The sequence below is a fragment of the Thunnus albacares genome, chromosome 12 (genome assembly GCF_914725855.1).
Source record: "Thunnus albacares chromosome 12, fThuAlb1.1, whole genome shotgun sequence".
NCBI classification, from domain to species: Eukaryota; Metazoa; Chordata; class Actinopteri; order Scombriformes; family Scombridae; genus Thunnus; species Thunnus albacares.
Window position 1 is genome coordinate 27,962,645 of NC_058117.1, and position 25,200 is coordinate 27,987,844.

The window sequence follows — 25,200 nt, forward strand, 5'->3', positions numbered from 1 at the left end:
AGATATATCCGGCTTTGGATACACACACACATACACACACAATGCTTTTTTGTGGGATTTGTTGACAAAACTATCACCTGACCTCTCCTTGTAGGCACAGAGTGGAATGACTCATTTAATGTGACACTGGCCAACCACTTTTTAGCTGATTATATGTTTGAACGTTTCATATTCAGCCAAGAAATGAATGTGCAGAAAAGATTTTACAGAAGAAAGAACGTCGGTAAAACCTGCAGACGTGCATATTTTCATAGCTCAGCCGCCTGCATTATGTGGATCTTAAAGAATATATCAGACCACAAGAAAGTGAAGCACTTCTTTTAGAGAAGCAGGTGGTGGAGAGTTGCTTTGTGTAGGTCATTAGAAGGCAGGTTATCCCCGCCGCTCAGCCTCGGCTCTGCTCTGCTCTCCGGCGTGTCCCAGCTTGACTCCTGACAGTACAGAGCTGTTAACCAGAGTCGGAAAGCAGTGGGAAGACAGGTAAAGGCAGCCAACGCTCTGGCTGCCTCCTCTATCACTATCCAAGCCTCTGCCTCTGTTGGCAGCTTTTAATGAAGGGCCTGTTTCTCCCTCCAAAACGGTTTTTCTCAGGATGTTTAGTGAATTTTCCTGTTTTTCTGTCTTTTGATTTTTTGCTGGCAAATTTTAAAGCTTAATGTTTTCTAAGCTTAGCTTTAAGTTTGCATGGGCTTTTGAAAACGTTCTTATGATTTGCTGTTTGTTTCTTATGTTTGCCTCGCTCCTGTAGAAACTCACATCGCTGAAAACCACAGACTCGCTGTCCTCGGCTCAAAGAGCTCCAGCCTTTTTTTTTTTTTTTTTGAAGTCAGCCACTTGTCTTTCATCATACAGTCCAACAATAGTGAAGTGCCTTTTGACACTCGACAGAACACAAGGACCATCTCTGTATTGTCAAGTGTTTGTGTGGGTGAAGAGTCTGTTACACTCTGAAAAGTAAAGGTCCTCTGAGGGATCTGTGGATGTTCCCAGATGAACCGTTGGGAGTGAGACTGTGATCTGACCCGTTATCACTCCTACATACTCTGTGGTACTTTGCATTGCAGATATGTAAAGCAAATGAATAAAGATGAGTTTTGTTAACCCAGTTGTTAGGAGCTCTCCATCTACAGAGAATTGACCTAAATAAAATACAGTTAATGCATTCAAATTCAGTTTTTTCACATGCTTACATACCACAGATTTATCATTAAACCAAGACGGTTTGCAGACGCAACAGTCCACAAACCTAGCTGATTTTACTGCCTCGTGTTTTTCACAGTTTGATGTTATTTCTGCTAAATTCTTAACTAAAGTGGGTTGTTGTTGTTGTCCAGGAGCTCCTAACCCTTTCCCACTCCCATTTTAGTGGCGGTCTGCCCAAATTCCAAAACAAAAGGAACATTTTTTTTTATCTTTTGACTCTTGAAATTGGTACGAAACACAGTCTGACCGATCACACAGCCAGGAAAATATATATTTTTACTTGAAAAACGCCATGAACAATTCATCAAAATGGTTTACGGTTTAAATTTCCATCGATCGACAAATCAATCGACTATATTCGTTTATACGAGCTGTCTGTAAAAGTTTTACTCAGTGCTCGCATCCTGTAGGTGACGTAGCTTGCAGGTCTAGATTATCCTTCAGAAGAACCCTCGATGAACCCTAGATTTCAGAGTGTGGAGTGCTTCCTGGCAGGCCTTGCTTCTGATCAGGGTCTTTGGTATTGCAGGGACTGGCAGAGTGAATGTCAGAGCTGTCTTCACTCCTTTTGTCCTCATGACTATTTATGGTTGTGCTCGGGCTCGTTTCGCCCCTTACACTTCCGACGGAGGCACAAAGTCGGTTTTAAATCTGCATTCGTGCCTTTTTAGACAACCGGACTTGCTCAGAAAGCTCTATACCTGACCGTCTCTGCATTTATAAGCTGTATCAGATCCTGTATTTAAAAAAAAAAAAACCCAAAAACCCTCAACCTACAGTGCATAAACACATGGAGAAGACATCAAGTAAAGAAACTGAAGTGCTGTTTTTTTTTATTGAGCTGCACTCACAGTCACGACTCTGCTGCTCTCCTCCTGAGCCGGTCCAGACTGTAAGTGGGAGGAGTTGGACGCTTGACAGGTTGATGAGGAGCTGAATTTCTAGCAGTTCTTCCCGTCTCTGTGCCCTTCACTTGAACCCCTTAATGAGACTTAGTAAAAAAAAAAAAAAAAACTATTACAGCAACATGTGCGCAGTAGGATAAAAGAAGGCATTCAGTAAGTTAAATCAAGTGGGCCCCACTTATATATAACTACAATACTCTCATATAAAACTACAATACTCATATATAACTACAACACTCTCATATATAAACTACAATACTTTTATATAAAACTACAATACTCTCATATATAACTACAACACTCTCATATATAACTACAACACTCTCATATATAACTACAACACTCTCATATATAACTACAGTACTCTCGTATATAAACTACAACACTCTTATATAACTACAACACTCTCGTATATAAACTACAACACTCTTATATAACTACAACACTCTCATATATAACTACAACACTCTCATATATAACTACAATACTCTCGTATATAAACTACAACACTCTTATATAACTACAACACTCTCGTATATAAACTACAACACTCTCGTATGTAAACTACAACACTCTTATATAACTACAACACTCTCGTATATAAACTACAACACTCTTATATAACTACAACACTCTCGTATATAAACTACAACACTCTTATATAACTACAACACTCTCATATAACTACAATACTCTTGTATATAAACTACAACACTCGTATGTAACTACAACACTCTCGTATATTAAACTACAACACTCTCGTATATAAACTACAACACTCTCGTATATAAACTACAACACTCTCGTATATAAACTACAACACTCTCGTATATAAACTACAACACTCTCGTATGTAACTACAACACTCTCGTATATAAACTACAACACTCTCGTATATAAACTGCAACACTCTCGTATATAAACTACAACACTCTCGTATATAAACTACAACACTCTCGTATATAAACTACAACACTCTCGTATATAAACTACAACACTCGTATGTAACTACAACACTCTCGTATATTAAACTACAACACTCTCGTATATAAACTACAACACTCTCGTATATAAACTACAACACTCTCGTATATAAACTACAATACTCTCGTATATAAACTACAACACTCTCGTATGTAACTACAACACTCTCGTATATAAACTACAACACTCTCGTATATAAACTGCAACACTCTCGTATATAAACTGCAACACTCTCGTATATAAACTGCAACACTCTCGTATATAAACTACAACACTCTCGTATATAAACTACAATACTCTCGTATATAAACTGCAACACTCTCGTATATAAACTGCAACACTCTCGTATATAAACTACAACACTCTTGTATATTAAACTACAACACTCTCGTATATAAACTACAACACTCTCGTATGTAACTACAACACTCTCGTATATAAACTACAACACTCTCGTATGTAACTACAACACTCTCGTATATTAAACTACAACACTCTCGTATATAAACTACAACACTCTCGTATATAAACTACAACACTCTCGTATATAAACTACAATACTCTCGTATATAAACTACAACACTCTCGTATGTAACTACAACACTCTCGTATATAAACTACAACACTCTCGTATATAAACTGCAACACTCTCGTATATAAACTACAACACTCTCGTATATAAACTGCAACACTCTCGTATATAAACTACAACACTCTCGTATATAAACTACAATACTCTCGTATATAAACTACAACACTCTCGTATATAAACTGCAACACTCTCGTATATAAACTACAACACTCTTGTATATTAAACTACAACACTCTTGTATGTAACTACAACACTCTCGTATATAAACTACAACACTCTCGTATATAAACTACAACACTCTCGTATATAAACTACAACACTCTCGTATGTAACTACAACACTCTCCTATATAAACTACAACACTCTCGTATATAAACTACAACACTCTCGTATGTAACTACAACACTCTCGTATATAAACTACAACACTCTCGTATATAAACTACAACACTCTCGTATATAAACTACAACACTCTCGTATGTAACTACAACACTCTCGTATATAAACTACAACACTCTCGTATGTAACTACAACACTCTCGTATATAAACTACAACACTCTTGTATGTAACTACAACACTCTCGTATATAAACTACAACACTCTCGTATATAAACTACAACACTCTCGTATGTAACTACAACACTCTCGTATATAAACTACAACACTCTCGTATATAAACTACAACACTCTCGTATGTAACTACAACACTCTCGTATATAAACTACAACACTCTCGTATATAAACTACAACACTCTCGTATATAAACTACAACACTCTCGTATGTAACTACAACACTCTCGTATATAAACTACAACACTCTCGTATGTAACTACAACACTCTCGTATATAAACTACAACACTCGTATGTAACTACAACACTCTCGTATATAAACTACAACACTCTCGTATATAAACTACAACACTCTCGTATGTAACTACAACACTCGTATGTAACTACAACACTCTCGTATATAAACTACAACACTCTCGTATATAAACTACAACACTCTCGTATGTAACTACAACACTCTCGTATATAAACTACAACACTCTCGTATGTAAACTACAACACTCGTATGTAACTACAACACTCTCGTATATTAAACTACAACACTCTCGTATATAAACTACAACACTCTCGTATATAAACTACAACACTCTCGTATATAAACTACAATACTCTCGTATATAAACTACAACACTCTCGTATGTAACTACAACACTCTCGTATATAAACTACAACACTCTCGTATATAAACTGCAACACTCTCGTATATAAACTACAACACTCTCGTATATAAACTACAACACTCTCGTATATAAACTACAACACTCTCGTATATAAACTACAACACTCGTATGTAACTACAACACTCTCGTATATTAAACTACAACACTCTCGTATATAAACTACAACACTCTCGTATATAAACTACAACACTCTCGTATATAAACTACAATACTCTCGTATATAAACTACAACACTCTCGTATGTAACTACAACACTCTCGTATATAAACTACAACACTCTCGTATATAAACTGCAACACTCTCGTATATAAACTGCAACACTCTCGTATATAAACTGCAACACTCTCGTATATAAACTACAACACTCTCGTATATAAACTACAACACTCTCGTATATAAACTGCAACACTCTCGTATATAAACTGCAACACTCTCGTATATAAACTACAACACTCTTGTATATTAAACTACAACACTCTCGTATATAAACTACAACACTCTCGTATGTAACTACAACACTCTCGTATATAAACTACAACACTCTCGTATGTAACTACAACACTCTCGTATATTAAACTACAACACTCTCGTATATAAACTACAACACTCTCGTATATAAACTACAACACTCTCGTATATAAACTACAATACTCTCGTATATAAACTACAACACTCTCGTATGTAACTACAACACTCTCGTATATAAACTACAACACTCTCGTATATAAACTGCAACACTCTCGTATATAAACTACAACACTCTCGTATATAAACTGCAACACTCTCGTATATAAACTGCAACACTCTCGTATATAAACTACAATACTCTCGTATATAAACTACAACACTCTCGTATATAAACTGCAACACTCTCGTATATAAACTACAACACTCTTGTATATTAAACTACAACACTCTTGTATGTAACTACAACACTCTCGTATATAAACTACAACACTCTCGTATATAAACTACAACACTCTCGTATATAAACTACAACACTCTCGTATGTAACTACAACACTCTCCTATATAAACTACAACACTCTCGTATATAAACTACAACACTCTCGTATGTAACTACAACACTCTCGTATATAAACTACAACACTCTCGTATATAAACTACAACACTCTCGTATATAAACTACAACACTCTCGTATGTAACTACAACACTCTCGTATATAAACTACAACACTCTCGTATGTAACTACAACACTCTCGTATATAAACTACAACACTCTCGTATATAAACTACAACACTCTCGTATGTAACTACAACACTCTCGTATATAAACTACAACACTCTCGTATATAAACTACAACACTCTCGTATGTAACTACAACACTCTCGTATATAAACTACAACACTCTCGTATATAAACTACAACACTCTCGTATATAAACTACAACACTCTCGTATGTAACTACAACACTCTCGTATGTAACTACAACACTCTCGTATGTAACTACAACACTCTCGTATATAAACTACAACACTCGTATGTAACTACAACACTCTCGTATATAAACTACAACACTCTCGTATATAAACTACAACACTCTCGTATGTAACTACAACACTCGTATGTAACTACAACACTCTCGTATATAAACTACAACACTCTCGTATATAAACTACAACACTCTCGTATGTAACTACAACACTCTCGTATATAAACTACAACACTCTCGTATGTAACTACAACACTCTCGTATATAAACTACAACACTCGTATGTAACTACAACACTCTCGTATATAAACTACAACACTCTCGTATATAAACTACAACACTCTCGTATATAAACTACAACACTCTCGTATATAAACTACAACACTCTCGTATGTAACTACAACACTCTCGTATGTAACTACAACACTCGTATGTAACTACAACACTCTCGTATATAAACTACAACACTCTCGTATATAAACTACAACACTCTCGTATGTAACTACAACACTCTCGTATGTAACTACAACACTCTCACATATATAAACTACAACACTCTCATATATACAAACTACAGTTTTTTGCTATTTTGTTCCCAGCAGCTTCACAGAGAAGCAAACAGGGAGAGGATTTCTCATCCACTTTTTTCCCTCCCAGATCTTCACAGCTGGTTCACAGTTTGAACTAGTGACCTTCTGGCACAATGCTCTGAACCCGGTGCTCTCACCACCCGCTGTCACTAAGGCCAATGTGACTGTGTGTCTAAATGAGCTTTACAAAAAAAAAAAAAAAAAAAATCCCCTCAGTTTCTTCTCTTTCTTTTCTTACTGACATAATCAGATTAAGGAGGAAAGTTTAAAATATACATATATATATTTTGAATTTTTCCACAGACTGAAAGTTTTTAAAATGCGCATTTAGAGTGCTTCATGTAGAATTTTAATGAAGTAGTGTGTTTTGAAGGTGCACAAGCATGACTGTGTGTCAGGATCTGCTCTGAGACTATTCAGTCACCCTAGCTGGAACATTTTTAACATGTACTTTCTGTTCAGTATCGGGAATTTCTTGGATGTGAATTGTGGAATTAGTGCATCCTCTGGCAGCTAGAACAGCAGGATACCAGCCAATCTTCTTTTTTTTTTTAATTTAGCTTTTAAATTTAACCTTTTAACTTTTAATCATTGTCAGTGTCAGAAGCATCACATTGATCATTAAAAGCCACATAGAAATTCCAAATAAATTCATAATCACGGAAGTATTTAGAGCGAGTTTAAGAGTTTTTTCTTTTTAAAGTCAAAACAGCAGGAGGAGCGACTGTAAGCCGTATTTGCAAGTCAAACACAGCCTCGGCGTTTAGATGTTTTCTATTTCACCGAGTTAAGTGGAGTGTGTGTGATCAAACCTGACACCTTCTGAACACCACTCTGTTGTAGAATCATCACAAATCTGTAAATCTGAGAGCTGGTTTTTAATCCACTGGTGGATGAAGACGTTTTTTTTTTTTTTAACCTCCCCTGCTGTGGTTTGGCGGGTTGGAGGGGGGGGTCACCCTAACCGTGTGCTGTGCTGTGTTTTCCCGGTAGGAATGGGAGACAGAGAGCCACGACTGGTACTGCTTCGAGTGTCACCTACCGGGCGACGTGCTCACGTGCGACAACTGCTTCCGGGTTTATCACCTCAAATGTCTGTCGGAGGATAGCAAACCCAGAGACGGAGGATCCCACTGGCAGTGTGTCGCCTGCAGGGTAGGTGGTCAGAGTGTGTCTTCAAGACCATCATACGTATTAAATTAATGTGTCTGTATGCAAGTTTTCTGATTACATGTGCTGCTATGGTTTTAAACTCTTCTTCATGTGCATGCAGGGCAGTAAAAAGAAGAACCTGAACAAACAGGAAATGAGTAAATACCTGCGCTTCATTATCCAGCGAATGAAGGAGAGGGTGAGAGCAAACACACACACACACACACACACACACACACACACACACACACACACACACACACACACACTTTCCTGAGCTACATTTCCTTATCTTGCACGTGTATCAGCAAACATCCACCCTGCTGAAGTGTTGGGCTGCAACTAACCTCACCATCAGTTAACCTGCAGATTATTTTCTCTATTTAGTTGTTTTGTCTATAAAATATCAGAAAATAGTGACAAATGCTTGTTTATAATTTCTTAAAGCACACGGTGACGTCTTCAGATGTCTTGTTTTGTCTGATTAGCAAAAAAATCTAAAGATATTCAGTTAAATGTCATGTATGACAGAAAAGGTGTGAGGATGCACCTGGCAAATGTTTGGCATTTTCCTTTAAAAATGAAAAAACGATGATTGATTATTATCCAATTATCAAAATAGTTTTTGATAATTATTGTCTGTCAGTTGACTAATTGATTAATCAACTAATCGTTGCAGCTCTACTGAAGTATCCTTGAAAAAGACACCAGCTGCTCACAGTTTTCAGACTGATCCTGACCTGTATGTAATAAAATAAAGATAAATATTTTTTTTATATTTCCCTGTTTTCTGCTCAGTTTTACTTCAGTTGGACTTGTAGGTTGATTCTGGGTCATTATGACTACCACTGGAGACATAAAAATTATTTTGAGTTACTCTTAAACTGCAGGAATCTAGATGAATTTTTCCCCTTTTGCATGAAAACCAGCGATTCTCACACAGTGATTGTGAGTTAATGTATCAGTTAGTTTTGCATCTGAGAGCAACTGGCTGCTGTGTTATTCTAAAGCTCTTAAAATGTCTAATCATGTTATAGGACTTGGACTGAGCCTTATTTTTACTAAAGAAGGGATGAGATTATATGTGCATCATGTAAGTGTAGGACTATTAAAATAGAGCATCAATGGAAAGAGTAACGCCTGCACACTTACTCCAAGTGTGATTTTTGATCACCACTGCTCACAAAACAACTCTTTCTCTTTGACTTGTAAGTGATAGTCTGTCAGTCACATGACCACCCGTCCGCCCTCTCAGAGGCCAAAGGAGCATTTCTGAAATATCTCCATTGTTTTTTTTTCCGATAATAAAATAGATATTAACAGTAAATTTAAATTTTTGAACCAGTAAAACTAACAATAACAACCTTCCTCCTCCATCTGCTTCCTCATCTCCTCCTTCATTTTCTCACCTCGACTCTATAAAAGTGTTAAATCACATTATCCTCCTCTCCTTCTCGTCTCTCCTTTCTCTCCTTACAAAAGTGGTATCAAATCTCACCATTTACCCTCCATGTTGCCTCCATCTCTCTTTCTTTACTTCATCACTTCCCTCTAACACCCCCCCCCCTCCTCCTCCTCCTCCTTCCTCTCTAAAGGGACATTAAATCATTATCTTTCCTCTACGTTGCAGGCAGTGGACCTGAACAAGAAAGGCAAAGACACTAAACATCCCATGTACAAACGACTGATCCACACCGCGCTGGACGTCTCCAACATCCAGGAGGTAACAGTCATGCTGTGAAACTCTCCTTCTCATTTCATCTGCTCGTATTTTTTCCCCTTTTTTTTTTTCCTTTTCACATATTTTTTAATGTTTTTTGGTCTCCCTTACACATCCCCCCCCCTCCACACACACACACACACACACACACACACACACACACACACACACACACACACTACACACACTACACAAACATGTGGATCAACAGAAAATTGTTTTCTCTTTATTCACCACACAGATAACGTCTCTTCTCACAGCATTCAGCAGTCATTCATATTGTAATAACATAACACTGAGTGTACACTACACACCACTTCATATTTGATATATTAATGGGGTTTTTTTTGTTTATCTTAATACCATAAATCTTAGGCTGCACATGAGTGAGAGTTGAACCACATGGGAACAATAAACAAACAAGCGTGCTTTTAAAGCTAGTAAGGCCATCAAGATTAATTGACTGAGGCGGCAGCGTGAAATGTTAAGTAGAACAGCTGATGCTCATCGACTAAACATGTCGTAAAAAAAACAAGTCAAGAACTTATGAAGATGCTTATCTTTTGTATTTGGTGTCTAAAAACATTTAGACTGGACAGAATCTAACTTGCATTTTTCATTTGCGCTCCAGTAACTCGAAGTAAAAGTTAAAGGAAACGTGCGGTTCATGTCCTTTTTATAATGTTGTTTCATTATAACAGCGTTCAGCTCGGCTCACATTAGTATTGATTTCCCTCATGTTGTTAAAAATCCCCTCCAGACATGTGTTGAGACTTATAAAAATACTCTGCTTTGAATAATAATTTTAATATGGTTTTCCACAAAAAAAAGTTCAGTTACCAAGAACTCGATTCTTGAAATGACATCACCAGAATCTCTGAGTATGTAAATAGTTTTTTATGTCAAAAGTTGAACTGTTGGACACAAGAAAAGTCCGTTCTCAGTGTTTGTGCACTAGAGGCTTCATGTTTCCACATCACACTTATTTAAGTTGCATAATGAACCACAGTTGGCTCCAAACTAGTCTTGATGTCACAAATCCTGCTCGTAGCTTCACAATCTAAACACAGAGGAACTTTCCTCCTTCAGCAGATGAACATGCATCATTCTGCACAGAGAAGCTCAAACATCCAAGTCAAATAACAATAAGCAAAACACAGTTTTGAGTGCAGAGGGACTTAAATGTTTGATAAAAACTGGTGTACAGAGTAGTTGTGGTCCTGAATCCAAAGGAGGTGAAGACAGAAAACGTTTGAGATGCAGCCGATCAGCCCAGAAGTGAAGAATCATTTACAGGTGATGCTGTAAATAATCAGGACAAATAAATCTGAAGTGGTTATCGAGATAACTATGAAAATATTCATATATCATTATTTATATTCTGGGTCTTATCTACCAGCTGTAGTTTTAATGTGTGTGAGGTCAGCGGAGACTCAGCGGTGCTTCTCACACAGCCACCGCCAGACACACTGGAGCTCTGCCCAGACCTCTGTGTGTCTGTCTTTGTGTGTTAATAAGCACACTGCCCTCTCCTGGACTCCTCACATGTTGGTCAACACACACACACACATGCACACACACGCACACACACACACACACACACACACACACACACACACACACACACGCACACACACACACAGCATGTGAATAGACTTCTTTGTATTTGTTCTGACACACTTTCTTTCTTTCTTTCTTTCTTTCTTCTTTTGTCTCTGTCAGAATCTGTCTGAAGGAAAGTATAAGAGCTATGAGGAGTTCAAAGCAGACGTCCAGCTGATTGTTCACAACACCGCCATTTTGTACGGAGGTGAGTTCTGCAGGTTTGATTATGTTGTTGTTGGTTATTTTTACCGACATGACAGCAGAGTTTCGGTACCAAAATGATTTCTGTTTTGATGTCATAGTTTAAGAAATATAAATATGTTGTTCTACTTTTTTCATTTGACAAATGAAGCCAAACTTGTAAAAGTGAACGTTGTCTAAGCTTTAGCGGAAAAGATTAGACGATTAATCGATTAATTGACTGACAGAAAATTAATTGGCAACGATTTTGAAAATCATTTCAGTCATTTAATAATAAAAAAAAAAGCCAAATATTTACTTGTCGCAGTTTTTTTCTGTCATAAACGACAGTAAACTGAATATTTCTGGATTTTTAAACGTTGATCAGACAAAACAAGACATTTAAAGACGTCACCGTGAGCTCTAAGATGTTATAACGATGCATTTTTCTGATATTTTCTGACATTTTATAGACGAAACAATGAATAATAATAATCTGCAACTTAATCAATAATTAAAACAATCGTTAATCATTAATAGTTAGTTGCAAAATATTGAATTTCATCAGAAACTATCTGATCAAAGACATTTGATGACAGTGTTCATGTGCATTTTTCAGTTTTGATACTCTAAACATTATGTGGTATATTATAGATTTAGACTTTTATGGGAGCATCAGAAGATTTGGTCAGTTTAGAACAGGATGTAGGAATTTTACAAGCGTTTTCTTCATGAATTACGGTGCTGCGTGAGCGCAGAAGGTGCAGTGGAGATGACATTTATAGATGAAGCTATAAATACAAGTTTTTATACCCAAAAACTGAATGAAAAGACGACTCTCAGTCTCGAGAAGGTTGGCAGGAGATTAATTTTCCGACATGACGATGATCCCAGACGCACTTCAAAAAAAATCACAGTTTTTAAAGAAGAAAAAAAGTGATGAAAACTACGATGTGGCCACGTCTGTCCCCCTGACCTGAATCCAGTAGATCACCTTCAGAGTGTTTTAAAGAAGGAAGGTAGAGCAACAAAAACCCCTCCAGCAAAGATCAGCTAACAAGAATCATCAGTGAAGAATGAGAACATCTCTCCTGGTATCAACCGTGTCCTGGAGGATCAGCAGGAATAAGATAAAAGACTCACTAATGAAGGATGTGCTAACGTTGTTGCAGATTCTTCTTAATTATTGACCTTTCATTAGAGTTTAATTAGTCAAACATCCTGTTTTTCTAAACGAATTGGCTTAAATCTTCTTGGGTATTGTTTGAAAAAAACAAATAAAATGGTATGAAATGGGAAGGAGGATGACTTATGGAAGAGCTCTGACTTGTTTATGGAAAGTTTTGTAAAATATCAGTGAATCTCGTTGTTTATATGCATCATTTGAAGTCGTTTTGGGCCACATCAGCGCTAGTCATTTCACCTTCACATCTGGAAAAAACAAGGATGTATAAATAAATCACAGTTATTCTCCGAAAAAGAGAGAGAGAGAGAGATAGGAAGTGATGGCAGAGATGTTGTTGTTCATTCGTTACGATCAATGGACGACTTTTCTTGCTGACTTCTGTGTGTTTTTCTTTTTTTTTTTAATACGTTGCAGTTCACAGCGACCAGGCGGAGATCGCACGGTTGCTCTTCAGTGACACGTGTCATGAGGTACCACAAGCTTTTAATCTCACACCTCTCATCACTCTGAACTTTGTGTTTCACATAAAATAAACAATAACCTTGTTAACCTTTTGTTATGTAAAGGAACGGACAGATAAACACCACAGACGTTGCTTTTAGGTCATAGAAACCTGGAGGAGATATTAGATTATTCTTTCTTGGAGCAACAGACATGATATGAGACTCTATCTTCAGAGTTTTCAACAGCTTCCGCACATTAAACTCGTCTCTCTGTCTCTCGTCTTTCCTCTCGTTTTTATCTCCCAGCTGAACGAGTTGTTGTTGTGTAAGAACTGTTTCTACCTGTCCAACGCCCGGCCCGAGAACTGGTTCTGTTACCCCTGTGTGAGTACAACCAAACCTGCTCCGCCAGGCTCGTCTGAACCAAACCAAACAGAACAGATTCACAAACACATAGTTTCTTTTTATTTTAACAGCATGTTTATACAAGGTGAACTGTCATATTAACTTTTGTTCTGCTTGTTAAAGGGGACGTATTTGTGATTTTCTGTTCTTATAACGTCATATGTCTTCGTTAAACATGGTCAAAGTACCAAAACTTGAGGTGATCATATGTAAAAAAATGCCCCCTGAAAGTCAAAAGCCAGAGCTTCAGCCTGCTCTGAATGCTGAAAACTTTACATTTCAAGTAAGGAACAAGAAAAAGAAGTAAAATCCTGCTACTACAGTTTGTTTACGTAGCCTTCGGAGCTTCCTGAAGCTGCCAGTCAGAACAGAATAGTCTCATCTGAAGTTAAAACCGCCTGTTTCAGACAGAGGCTGAATTGTGCGGCTGCATAAAGAGCCAGTATGAGATAAATAAGAAGTTTTTAACTTTTAAATCATGCAAAGATATTCAAGCGAAGCTCCAGAATATAAATACAGATCTGGAAATGTGTATGACAAGTCCTCCCTTTTAACGGGCAAGAAAATCTCCACTGAGCCGTATCTTTGGTCGTGTGTGTGTGTGTGTGTTTGTGTGTGTGTGTGTGTGTGTGTGTGTTATCATGCAGAGCCCCAGCCATGACTTAGTCTGGGCCAAGATGAAAGGCTTCGGCTACTGGCCGGCCAAAGTTCTTCAGAGGGAGGACAACCAGGTGGACGTACGCTTCTTTGGACACCAACACCAGAGGTTAGCACAGCTGGAAGACATCACAGCTTCTCTGTTCTGTTTGATCAGTCCTGGTAGGATATCAACAGCTCCGGTCGAGACCGCAGATGTCCTGGTTTCTACATAAAATCTATGTTTTCTTTTAATAATTTATTGTTCTTTAAAACGCCCAACATGATTTACAGCTCTCCCTTCAGAACGCAGCTTATATAAATCAACTTTATGCTGCTTAAACCAGTTTAGGAACAAATCAGATTCAAGGTTCAAGAAACATTTAAACATCAAGCTAAATTATTTACATATTATTAAACTGACTGACTCGCCCCCAGAGCGTGGATCCCCTCAGACAACATCCAGGACATCAAGGTGAGCGTCCAGCAGCGGCAGGTGAAGCGCAGCAACGGTTGGAAGAAAGCCTGCGAGGAGCTGGAGGTCTACCAGCGCTTCCTGAGGGAGGGACGCTTCTGGAAAACCAAGATGGACGACGGCAGCCAGCCTCAACATCATCAACATCATCATCAACAGAGCCAGAGCCAGCGGCAGCAGCAACAACAACAGCAGCAGCAGCAACAGCAGCAGCAGCAGCAGCAGCAGCAGCTGGAGGAGGAGAGCAGCAGCAGCAGCGGCGGCGGCGGCGGGAGGACGGACAGGCTGGAGCGGACGGACGAAGCCGAGTCCAGCATCTCCTCCACAAGCAACGAACAAGTCCGACATGTAAGTAGGAGTTACATCTATCTTCGGCTGCTTCTTAAAATGTTGACTGTTGGTCTCTAATGTTTAACAGGACGAGTAGATGAGGAGACGTTACTTGTCTTTGTTACATTTTGGAAGTTTGAAATTTGCATAAACTGTAAAAAAAGTGTCTGCTCTTCATTTAATCACTTCATCTGTGTGTGTAGATCCGTCTTTTTTCAGTACAATCAGCATTTAAAATGATAAAAATAAGAGCCATAAATCCAGCTTGATTTTAATGTTGTAGTTTAATGTTTTTGCTTTGCTTTAAGTGTTTTATGTGTATTTTATTGTCTTTTGTGATGTAATTTACTTTATACTGAAGTGTTTTTTCCATCTCTACATGTTTTATATGTTACATGTTCTTGTGCTGCAGAGATAGTCTGCTCTGGTGAACAATCGAGTTTTATTCTATTTTATTTGTGTTTTTGCTCTTAAGCTAAATTTGAAGTGATTAAAAACTAAATGAGTGATTTAAAAAGAGCAACACAAAGATTAAATAAACAGATAAACACATTTATTTGATGCTTATTTAAAAGAAGACAAACTGAAACACTGTAGATATAAATATAACAAACAGTGCCATCTGGTGGCCACATTATTAACAGTCAGTACTGTTAGTGAGCATTTTTTGTTTAAACATTAAATTAACATCATCATGATTATTATATCTGAGGACCAAAGTAGAAAAAAGGGGTTTGAAGGAGAATTTTAGCACCTGGATAAAGTGATATTCATGCTGTTTAATCTGAGCAGCAGTTATCAGTCGTCTTTAATCTCTTTAAAATAAAAACTAAACTAACCAGAAACAAGAATAAGAAATTGAGATAATTAAAATATATGTTAAATATTGATAAAAGCAGCATTGTGTTAAATTCTGAAGAATAAATTGAAATGTTCTTGAAAGATTTTTCTGTTTCTTTCACTACAAAATGAATTTAAACACATTTTTCAGGTGGACTGTAGACGACACAGTGACTGAACACTGAACCACGTCTCTCTGTGATACAGTTAGATGCTTAATAGCTTTTATAAATGTAGCTTCAAGGTTCCTCTCTGAGTATAATAAGTGATTTTCTCCCAGTGCTTTTACAGTTTATACCGGAACAAAAGAGCCAAGATATTCAACATATTTCAGTCTTTTCTATAATGTTTATGTTTTCTCTTCTCAGCTCAAAGGCAGCCAGGAGCCAAAGGCGAAGAAAAGCCGCCGCACTCAACTGGTGGAGCTCAAAGAAGAAGCCAGTGTAAGCTGGTTGTCATTTAAAATAACCTCCAACCATCAGACGGAGGCAACGCAGACGATATTCAGCAGCAGCAGGACACAATTATTGTCTGTTTTTGTTAGAGCCCCGTTAATAAATCATCTAAGATGATATTATAGCTTGTTTGAGGTATAACATATAAGCAAGAAGGAAGATTTGTACAGTTATAGATATTTTTTTTTTATGTAGTTACTTATCAAAAAATGTTTGATTTCTTTTAAACTCCCAAAATATTAAAGGACATTTAAAAAACTGAGCATTGTTCAGACTAAAATCTGAGTCTTTAGAGGATTTTTTATAATAAAAAGATAAAATAGTGACAAGGTTACACTTGAAAGCTGAAAGTTGCCACTCAGAGTGTAGTGAATTATCAAGGAAATGTTATAAAAAGTACCTGTTAATATCTGAAGCTAAGGTCGGTCTTTATAAGTGTGTCGTCTACCAATCAATGTTTCTATCAGGCGTCATCTGAAAACACGTCTTCTCCCTCCCGTCCTCTCCTCTCCTCTCCTCTCCTCTCCTCTCCTCTCCTCTCCTCTCCTCTCCTCTCCTCTCCTCTCCCGTCCTCTCCTCTCCTCTCCTCTCCCGTCCTCTCCTCTCCTCTCCTCTCCTCTCCTCTCCTCTCCTCTCCTCTCCCGTCCTCTCCTCTCCTCTCCTCTCCTCTCCTCTCCTCTCCTCTCCTCTCCACCCCTCTCCTCTCCTCTCCTCTCCTCTCCTCTCCCGTCCTCTCCTCTCCTCTCCTTTCCCGTCCTCTCCTCTCCACCAGGACCCGGAGCCGGAGATGGAGGCGGTCAGCTCCAGCCAGGAGATCCCGGTGTCCTCGGCGCCCCAGCAGCCCGAGAAGCTGTCGGTGTCCACGCAGACCAAGAAGGCCAACGGAGGGTCGCCGCGCACGCTTCACCGCGGCACCCAGACCAACACCGACGGTGCCTGCCAGAACATGTGCCACGAGAAGTACACCAAGGTCTTCAACGACGTCAAGGAGATGATGAAGGCCGACAACAAGAGGGAGACGGAGCGAGTCGTCCGGGAGGCTCTGGAGAAGGTGCGTTCGATGACTGGATAAGCTGGAGACGGATAAACTTAAAGCTCCGCTAATCAAGTGTCTTTTTAATCATCGATCTTCTTCGTCCCTTCAGCTCCGTGCGGAGATGGAGGAGGAGAAACGTCAGGCGGTGAGCAAAGCGGTGTCCGGAGCTCAGGCTGAGATGGAGAGGAAGTGTAAGCAGGTGAAGGAGAAGTGTAAAGAGGAGCTGGTGGAGGAGGTGAAGAAGCTGGTGGCTCAACACAAACAGCTCATCTCCCAGACCAAGAAGAAGCAGTGGGTGAGTGCTGGAGAGATGAAATATGAGTTTTAGATTTGATGTAGTAGTCATTAAAACATCTGCATTTTAACAAAACTACAACTCATGTCAGTTTAAATGTCCACATGTTGATTTAAGGCACCAAAAGTTGCACTGAAACGACTTCCTGCCACATAATAATAATAATAATGTGTTAACTACATCTAACAGACTTTAAATTGTTTTAGTCTTGTATCTTGTTGATCTTGTCTTTAATTCGGATGTTTTTTTAAATAATTATATCTTGTTTCGAGAGATAAAACCTGAGTTAAGAGTGACTGTTATGTCATATTTATATCTTCCCAGATAATACAGCTGTTTTATGCACATGTACCCTCATTAAAATGATGGAAACAAGGTTTTAATGGAGTAACAGCTGAACACGTCTGCATTAGGAAAATACAGCCTGAATCACAGGTTTCATAAAATATTTTGTATAATATCCCAGATAAGGGATACAGTTGTAAGTTGGTTTGAACAGAATTTAAACGGACTCTCTTCATACATAAAGAAAATACTGAAGTTCAAATTCAGTTCTCAAGGTTGTAAATTACTGATTAAGATAAACTCAGAAGGACGACTTTATTCTCCTCTGCTCACATTACTCTGGTGTTTCTGTCTGCTGGTGTATCAGAATCACAAGAATCTGATTTTATACAGCTGATACTCATCAGTTAACAAGACTTAGGGAGGAGGTTCACAATTTTTCAGGTCTTTCTTAAACAGTGAAACATGTTTTTGTTGCTGTAATCATTCCTCCTGTTTATACTGACCATTAGAAGATCCCTTCATAATGTAATTACACTGTAAGTGATGGAGGACAAAAATCCACAGTCCACAATCCAATCTTCTGTGTAGAAATGTATTTAAAAGTTTATTTGAAGTTAATATGAAGCTTCAAATGAGTCAAATCAAGTAGATATCTTTCAATGTTACAGTCTATTTAGTGCCAAAGTTCCTCTTTTTGTTACTATACTTCCACCTGCAGCTCAACAGAGAAACACTGTCCGAGGAAACACAAAGAGGGAGTTTGATGCTGTAAAGACTGTAAATGTGTCAGATATCCACTTGATATGACTAACTCAGACTGCTGAAGCCTCATATAAGCTTCACATCAACTTTTAAATGACTGTGTGGACACACTGTGGATTTTGGCCTCCATCATTTACACTGAAAGCACATTTGAAGGATCTTTTAATGTTCAGGAAAACCTCTTTCACTGCTCATACAGACACCTGACTGCTGTTTTAATACACACTTGTAAAAATTGTGAACATTTAAGAGTCTACATTCATGCTAACAGCTCAGTGAGGCTGCACTTGGACACAATGATGCTTTGAGCTAAATACTAACATGTTGATGATAAACAAGTATGATGTTTACCATCTTAGTTTAGCATGTTAGCATGCTAACACTGGCTAATTAGCATGAAACACAAAGTACAGCTGAGGCTGATGGGAATGTAATTTTGCAAGTATTTAATCATAAATCAAGGTATAAATTAAATCATATTCATACTTTAGCTTCTTTTAATTAATTTTCTGAATGTTTTTAGAGCTGCTGTGTTTGTTGTGTTGTTTTTTTCGGAGCAGCACCAGAAGCTGTAACTGCAGCCGTTTGTCTTGTTGTTTTCAGTGTTATAACTGCGAGGAAGAGGCCATGTACCACTGCTGCTGGAACACCTCGTACTGCTCCATCAAGTGTCAGCAGGAGCACTGGCACGCCGACCACAAACGAACCTGCCGCAGGAAGAGATGAACAAGCCCCGCCCCCCCCTCCCTTCCTCCCTTTCTGGCCCCCCTCCCCTACACAGCACGCCATTGGCTCTTACCCTCTCCTCTTCCTCTTCCTCTTCCTCCTGTCAGTCAGTGTCTACAACACACACACACACACACACACACACACACACACACACACACACACTCAATCCTTCTGCTTCTCTACTTGCCTTCCTGAAAACTTTGTGGACCCGATGTTTTCTGTGTGAAAAGAGCAAATTTGTTCCCTTTTTTTTTTATTATTATTATTTAATGTACCCATTGTATTGATTTATTTCTTTCTAGATTTTTATTTTTTATTTCTCTCTGAATCACGAACAGATCGGTTGAGAGCATGGCTCGAATGCAGAGTTATGGTATGATGATTTTTTTTGTGTTTTGTTTTCCAACTTTATTTCTCTCTTTTTTCCTTTTTTTTTTTTTTTTTTTTTTTTTTACTGAAGTGCTAATTTTGAACTTGTGTCAGAGAATGTGTTATTTAAGTGTGTAGTAACAGATGAGCATTAACTGAATACATTTTATTACCTGATTTTTTACAAAAATCTCTTTTTCTTACTGTAAATGCAACAAATACACACCGTCGATCTTACAAAAAAAAAAAAAAAGAAAGAATGAAAACATTACCGTAAGTACTATCACAGCATTGAACTAGATCTGCTTTCATAGAGAAAACCTATTTAAAACAAAAAAAAAAAAAAGACTAAAAACCTGCATAAGATATTGAATCGCGGATGACATGGCTCACGGACGTTTATGTATTTTTATTTTTTATTGAAACTATTTGCGGTGGACAGCACCTTTTTATCATTTCTACCTAAAAAAAAATCTTATTATTGTCCTCAAAGTCACTTATTGGGAACAGGGTCACGAGGTCGGCCTTAAAAGACGCCGACGAAAGAAATCTTCCATTTATTATTATTATTATCCTAATTAATATTATTATGCACATTTTTGGGGGATTTTTTTTTTTTTTTTTTTTTTATAAATAGACTGTAATTTTTATGAGTCGGATATAAAAATAAGTTTTTAATTTGTTCTAAATTGGGGAAATGTATAGAAATCTTTCCTGAGCTGGATCTTAGAGAGGTTCCATTTGACAGTTTTTCCACTTTTTTTTTTTTGCACACTTTTATTTTCTTAACAACCCAAAATGCTTGTAAAATTGCCAAAAAAAATCCATTTTTTTGAACCTACCTGAGAAGATCTGGTGAGTCCTCCCCCTCCCCCCCCCCCCCCCCCCCCCCACGCCCCTGCACTCTTCCACTTAATAAATTAGTTGGTGGTCGTATTTCCCCCCCCCCCTTCCGCCGCCCCCGAGCGTCGTCGGTATCATTTTTTATAGTGATGTACACTCAAAACTCTTTTTTTTTTTTTTCTTTTTATAAGTGACTAGCTATGAGACTCTTTCACTGCTTATGCTGTAGTTGGTGGTCAGTGCCTGTCTTTCTTTTTTCTTTTCACATCCTCTTACTCCAAGTAAGGCTACATGCATGTTGATAGTTTCATAGTTTGTCCTTTTTCATTCATTATGGTAAAATTAAAAAAAAAAAAAAATTAAAAAAATTAAAAAAAAAAAGATCAGACCAGAAGCTCGTGGAGCGTCTGGTGTTTTAATAAGAAGTGACGACGGATGGACCAATATAAGACATTATGCAAATGTGAATGATCAAATTTAATCTTTTTCTATAGTTTTCCTTGCAAAACTTTTTCAAAGGGGCAATAAAATTGCCAATTTTTTTTTTTTTTTTTGACTTTCTTTGAGAAGTGTGATGCTTTTAAAAGTTTCTGACTGTTTCCTCAGTTATGAAGATTGACTGAACGGAGGAAAATAATTCAGTTATTCTGTATAGATGCTTTGTTTTTGTTTGTTTTTTTTTAACACACGGACTTCTGTTAATCAATTTGTGCTTCTGTGACCAGTTGGAGCATAAAATACACAAAATACCGTAAATTCTCAAATAGTGGACAGGCCTTAAATTTACCTCAACTAAAGAGAAAACTTCACCTTCATTAACTCGCCAGTTGTGCATCAAGTCACGGCTGCAACGAGTGATTATGTTCATTATCTATCAATCTACCCATCCTCCTTCTATGAATTGATTTATTATTGAATCATTAGTCTCAGGAATCACAAGTTTGCTCACATTTAAGAAGCTAGAACCAACAAATATTTACCATTTTTGCTTGACAAATGACTTATTTGATTCCTTTTGATCAAACGAATCAATTAAACTATTTGTTTCAATCCTACAAGTGTTTTTAGTCGACACACTAATTCTGTTTTTGAGAGTATATTTAATACAAACTCAAAACCTGCTTATAGTTAGTGTGAAATATGGAATTTGCAGGAAGTAACTGAGGATAATTTAGATACCGATACGGACGTTTTTCACTGTTTTCTGATGTTTTTATAGACGAAACGGTTGATTAATAATAAATAAAGTGGATGGATATGCTGAGTTTAAACCCCGCTGTGTATTCTGTTATTTGAGAAGTATCCACTATTAGAGAATTTACGGTAACTTCCAGACTTCATCTCTTAAAAACTTCACACAGTCGTCGCCAAGTCTCGCTTTGAAAACTCATTTAAGTGTATCACTTTAAGATGTAAAATGTTATTGTACAGTTCAGCCACTGTTTGACTTTTTTTTTTTTCCTCTTTTTAATCCAGCGTGCTGCAGTTTGTTCCTTTCTCTCACAGTGATATTTGATTTCAAGGTGTTTTTTTTTTTGTATTTCTGGAACATTTATCTCGCCTCTTTGTTGTGTTTTATCACGGTTCTCATCTACAGGCTTCAAGGTCAAACAATGCCGTCTCCTCTTGTTTTTTTTGTTTTTTTTTTTAAATCATCATTGCACTACATGTAAATAAAATGTCATTCTGTCAATATCTCCTCCTTCATATTATATGTACATTGTAAATGAAACCACAAATATTCAGCTGTTGTTTTTCTCTCTCTGTGTTACAGCGACCTGGATGACTGTTAGTTCTAGTTTTGTACAATGTACAACCGTTATCATATCAAACTCTCCGACTTCTGTTGTTACCGCGACATTCTGAGGTTCGTGTCATTTTCAGCACGTCTGTGTTTTTATTTTTTTTAACCTTTTTTTTTAACACGGTGACCTACTTCTGCACCCGCCGCCATGTATCCGGATATTTCAATGTGTTTTTTTTTTTTTTTTAACGTTTTGTTGAAAAACCAACCAATAAATGCATGTTCTCCACAAACCAGCACACTTGTTGAAGGTGATAGGTTGTTTTTTTTTTTGTTTTTTTTATATTCGTCCATCCAGCCGTGAAAAAGGGTTCAGTGTTTTCTTTTCTTTTATTTTTTTTCTCCCCCCTGCCCTCTATGTGGAAAAACAGTTTAGATGTCATTCCAGTTTGTAGCTCTGGTTTTTAACTGCATGAGTAAAGGTGTGTGTATCTCCAGATCCTTTTATATTTTTCCCCCCCCGCCCCCCCCGCCCCGCCTCACATCATGTAAACAAGAAGTAGTTCCTGCTCCCTCAGAGTAATGCAATATGACAATGGTGTTTGTTTTTTTTTAAAAATTTTTAATTTTTCTGGAACTTCAGTCGAGCTAAATCTCCGAAGCTTGAAAAAAAAATTCATCGCCTCAATGAGTAAAATCCATCAGATTGTCGCCCGCAACAAAGACTTTTAACTGTTATCTTATTCCAGAGTATTACAAGTACGCGATACCGTGTGAGTACTGAAATCCTTCTTGTACTCATGTAAGTATTTATGTACTTTTTAAAGTGGAATAAAACCGGTGTAAAGTTTCCTCTCTGTCTTCACCTCCTGTAGGTCATCTTCTTCTGTTCTGTTCATATGTAAACAATTAATCGTGGCTTAACATTTTCTATGCTCCCGACATTTTTATTTTTTTTGTTGTTTTTTTTTTGATGCTTTAGCTAGCAATATGTATATAAATATATTCTATGTGCTAACATGGAGGAAATAAATGTATCAACAAGTTCATGTGTTTCCTTTTTTTATTTTTTAAGTTGATTTAATGACTGAATGTTGATGTAAAATGTGAAAAAAAAATGTTTTAATGTTTTGGATGCTAAAATTTAAGTAGTTTGTCATATTAAAGGGTCAGTTAACTAAAAGTCTCTCTAGCTGTATCCGTCCATGCAGATAGTTTTGGTTTTATTCATCCGTGCTTTGAGATATTTTCTTGAGATTTCTGATTGTTTGTGGAGCTCAAAACATTGAAAAATATGTGTTTAAAAGATTTAACAACAACTTCTCTTCCCAGGAGCAGTTTTCCAGTTACTCTGGATGATGATGATGATGATGATTGAATGGACCTACTGAAGAAATAGTTCCTATAAAAGTTGTTGTGACTTGAACGTTGTTTCTGGATTTTTTTAAATACAGCATCTTCCACCACTGTGAGCAACAGGAACACCATGAACCGTAGTGGGATGAATGTGGATCTGCGTTACTGTCTGCATGGCTGCAAGATACCATGACAGGTAAGTCAGAGTTTAAGTTTTTATTTGCATTTTGTTTGTATTTTGAGTGAACTGAATCTTTAACAAAGAAAAAAAAACAAACAAGTTTTTTGTTAGCATTTAAGAAATAAGTACCATTAGTCTCAGTTATTGACACAAAGCCTCATGGGAGATGTAGTTGTTGAATACTAACAAAATTAAAATAAACCTGCATTTTAACACTGATGCATTAATATGTCAGCAGGCAACTTTTACTTTTTATAAACGATAGTTAATAGGAATATTTAATTTATAACAATGCATGTATTTTATATACAGATCAAATGCTTGTAAAAAAACCCATAAAATTTTAATCTAAGTAAGTACGGCTAGTAAAATGTACAGTATTTGTCTTTCTGATGTGTTGGAGTATAAGTACAACAAACAATACCCAAATACTCAAAGTACAAAAACATCAAACTAGTATTTAAGTAAAGTGCCTGCCAGTAATATGTCTGAAAGATATTGCTAAAATATTTGTAAAATGTCAAAAAATGACAAAATATTGCTAAAATATCAGTAAAATGTCAGAAAAAAGTCAAAATATCACAAAAATATTAATAAAATATCAGTAAAATGTCAGAAAAATTGTAAAATATCAGTAAATGTTCTTGTTTACATTCCATCAGTAGCGTTTTGTCTCAGAAAAATGCAGGAAAATGTTTGAGCTGTTTTAATTTATGTGACTAATAATCATTTTTTCAGTCAATTTTTGTCTTTAAAATGTCAGAAAATTAAATAAAACAAACTATCTTAAATAATTTTCTCCATGAAACAGTTGAGAACTGAAAAATATTCAAAGCAGAAAGTCTTCACATGTGAGAAGCTGAAATCCCTCAAATGATTGATGATCAAAATGATTGTCAGTTTTATTTAAACGGTCTAGATAAATCAGCACTAGATTAAAAGAAGTCTGTTATTTTTGCAACAAACTCAACGCTTCACAGCTTTGAGAAAAATCACATGAACTTTTACTCCTGAATGATGCAGGAAATCTTTGAATAAGTTCGAGTAAAACAGTCACTAGATGGTCTGAAAAAACTTCCCAAAACCTGCGTAACAACAACAATAATAATAATTATAATAATAATAATAATAATAATAATAATAATAATAATAATATTAAAGACAACATCTCATTTTTTTATTGTCAAAAT

At 37.0% G+C, this 25,200-nt stretch overlaps 1 protein-coding gene across 5 annotated transcripts in view; it reads left to right on the plus strand.

Moving 5' to 3' along the window:
* Positions 1-23,129, plus strand: part of zmynd11 (zinc finger, MYND-type containing 11) — a 37,691-nt gene extending 14,562 nt beyond the window's left edge. For 3 of the 5 annotated variants that reach the window (XM_044368701.1, XM_044368704.1, XM_044368702.1), the window contains 12 exons: positions 7,974-8,135; positions 8,254-8,331; positions 9,763-9,855; positions 11,575-11,662; positions 13,238-13,293; positions 13,573-13,650; positions 14,319-14,437; positions 14,746-15,130; positions 16,321-16,395; positions 17,180-17,458; positions 17,553-17,738; positions 19,392-23,129. In XM_044368701.1, the coding sequence (XP_044224636.1) occupies positions 7,974-8,135; positions 8,254-8,331; positions 9,763-9,855; positions 11,575-11,662; positions 13,238-13,293; positions 13,573-13,650; positions 14,319-14,437; positions 14,746-15,130; positions 16,321-16,395; positions 17,180-17,458; positions 17,553-17,738; positions 19,392-19,514 (1,722 nt within the window). In that variant the 3' untranslated portion in view covers positions 19,515-23,129. The remainder of the gene's footprint in view (positions 1-7,973; positions 8,136-8,253; positions 8,332-9,762; positions 9,856-11,574; positions 11,663-13,237; positions 13,294-13,572; positions 13,651-14,318; positions 14,438-14,745; positions 15,131-16,320; positions 16,396-17,179; positions 17,459-17,552; positions 17,739-19,391) is intronic. The other 2 variants (XM_044368703.1, XM_044368705.1) reach the window with 1 other exon arrangement.
* The last annotated feature ends 2,071 nt before the right edge of the window (positions 23,130-25,200 follow it).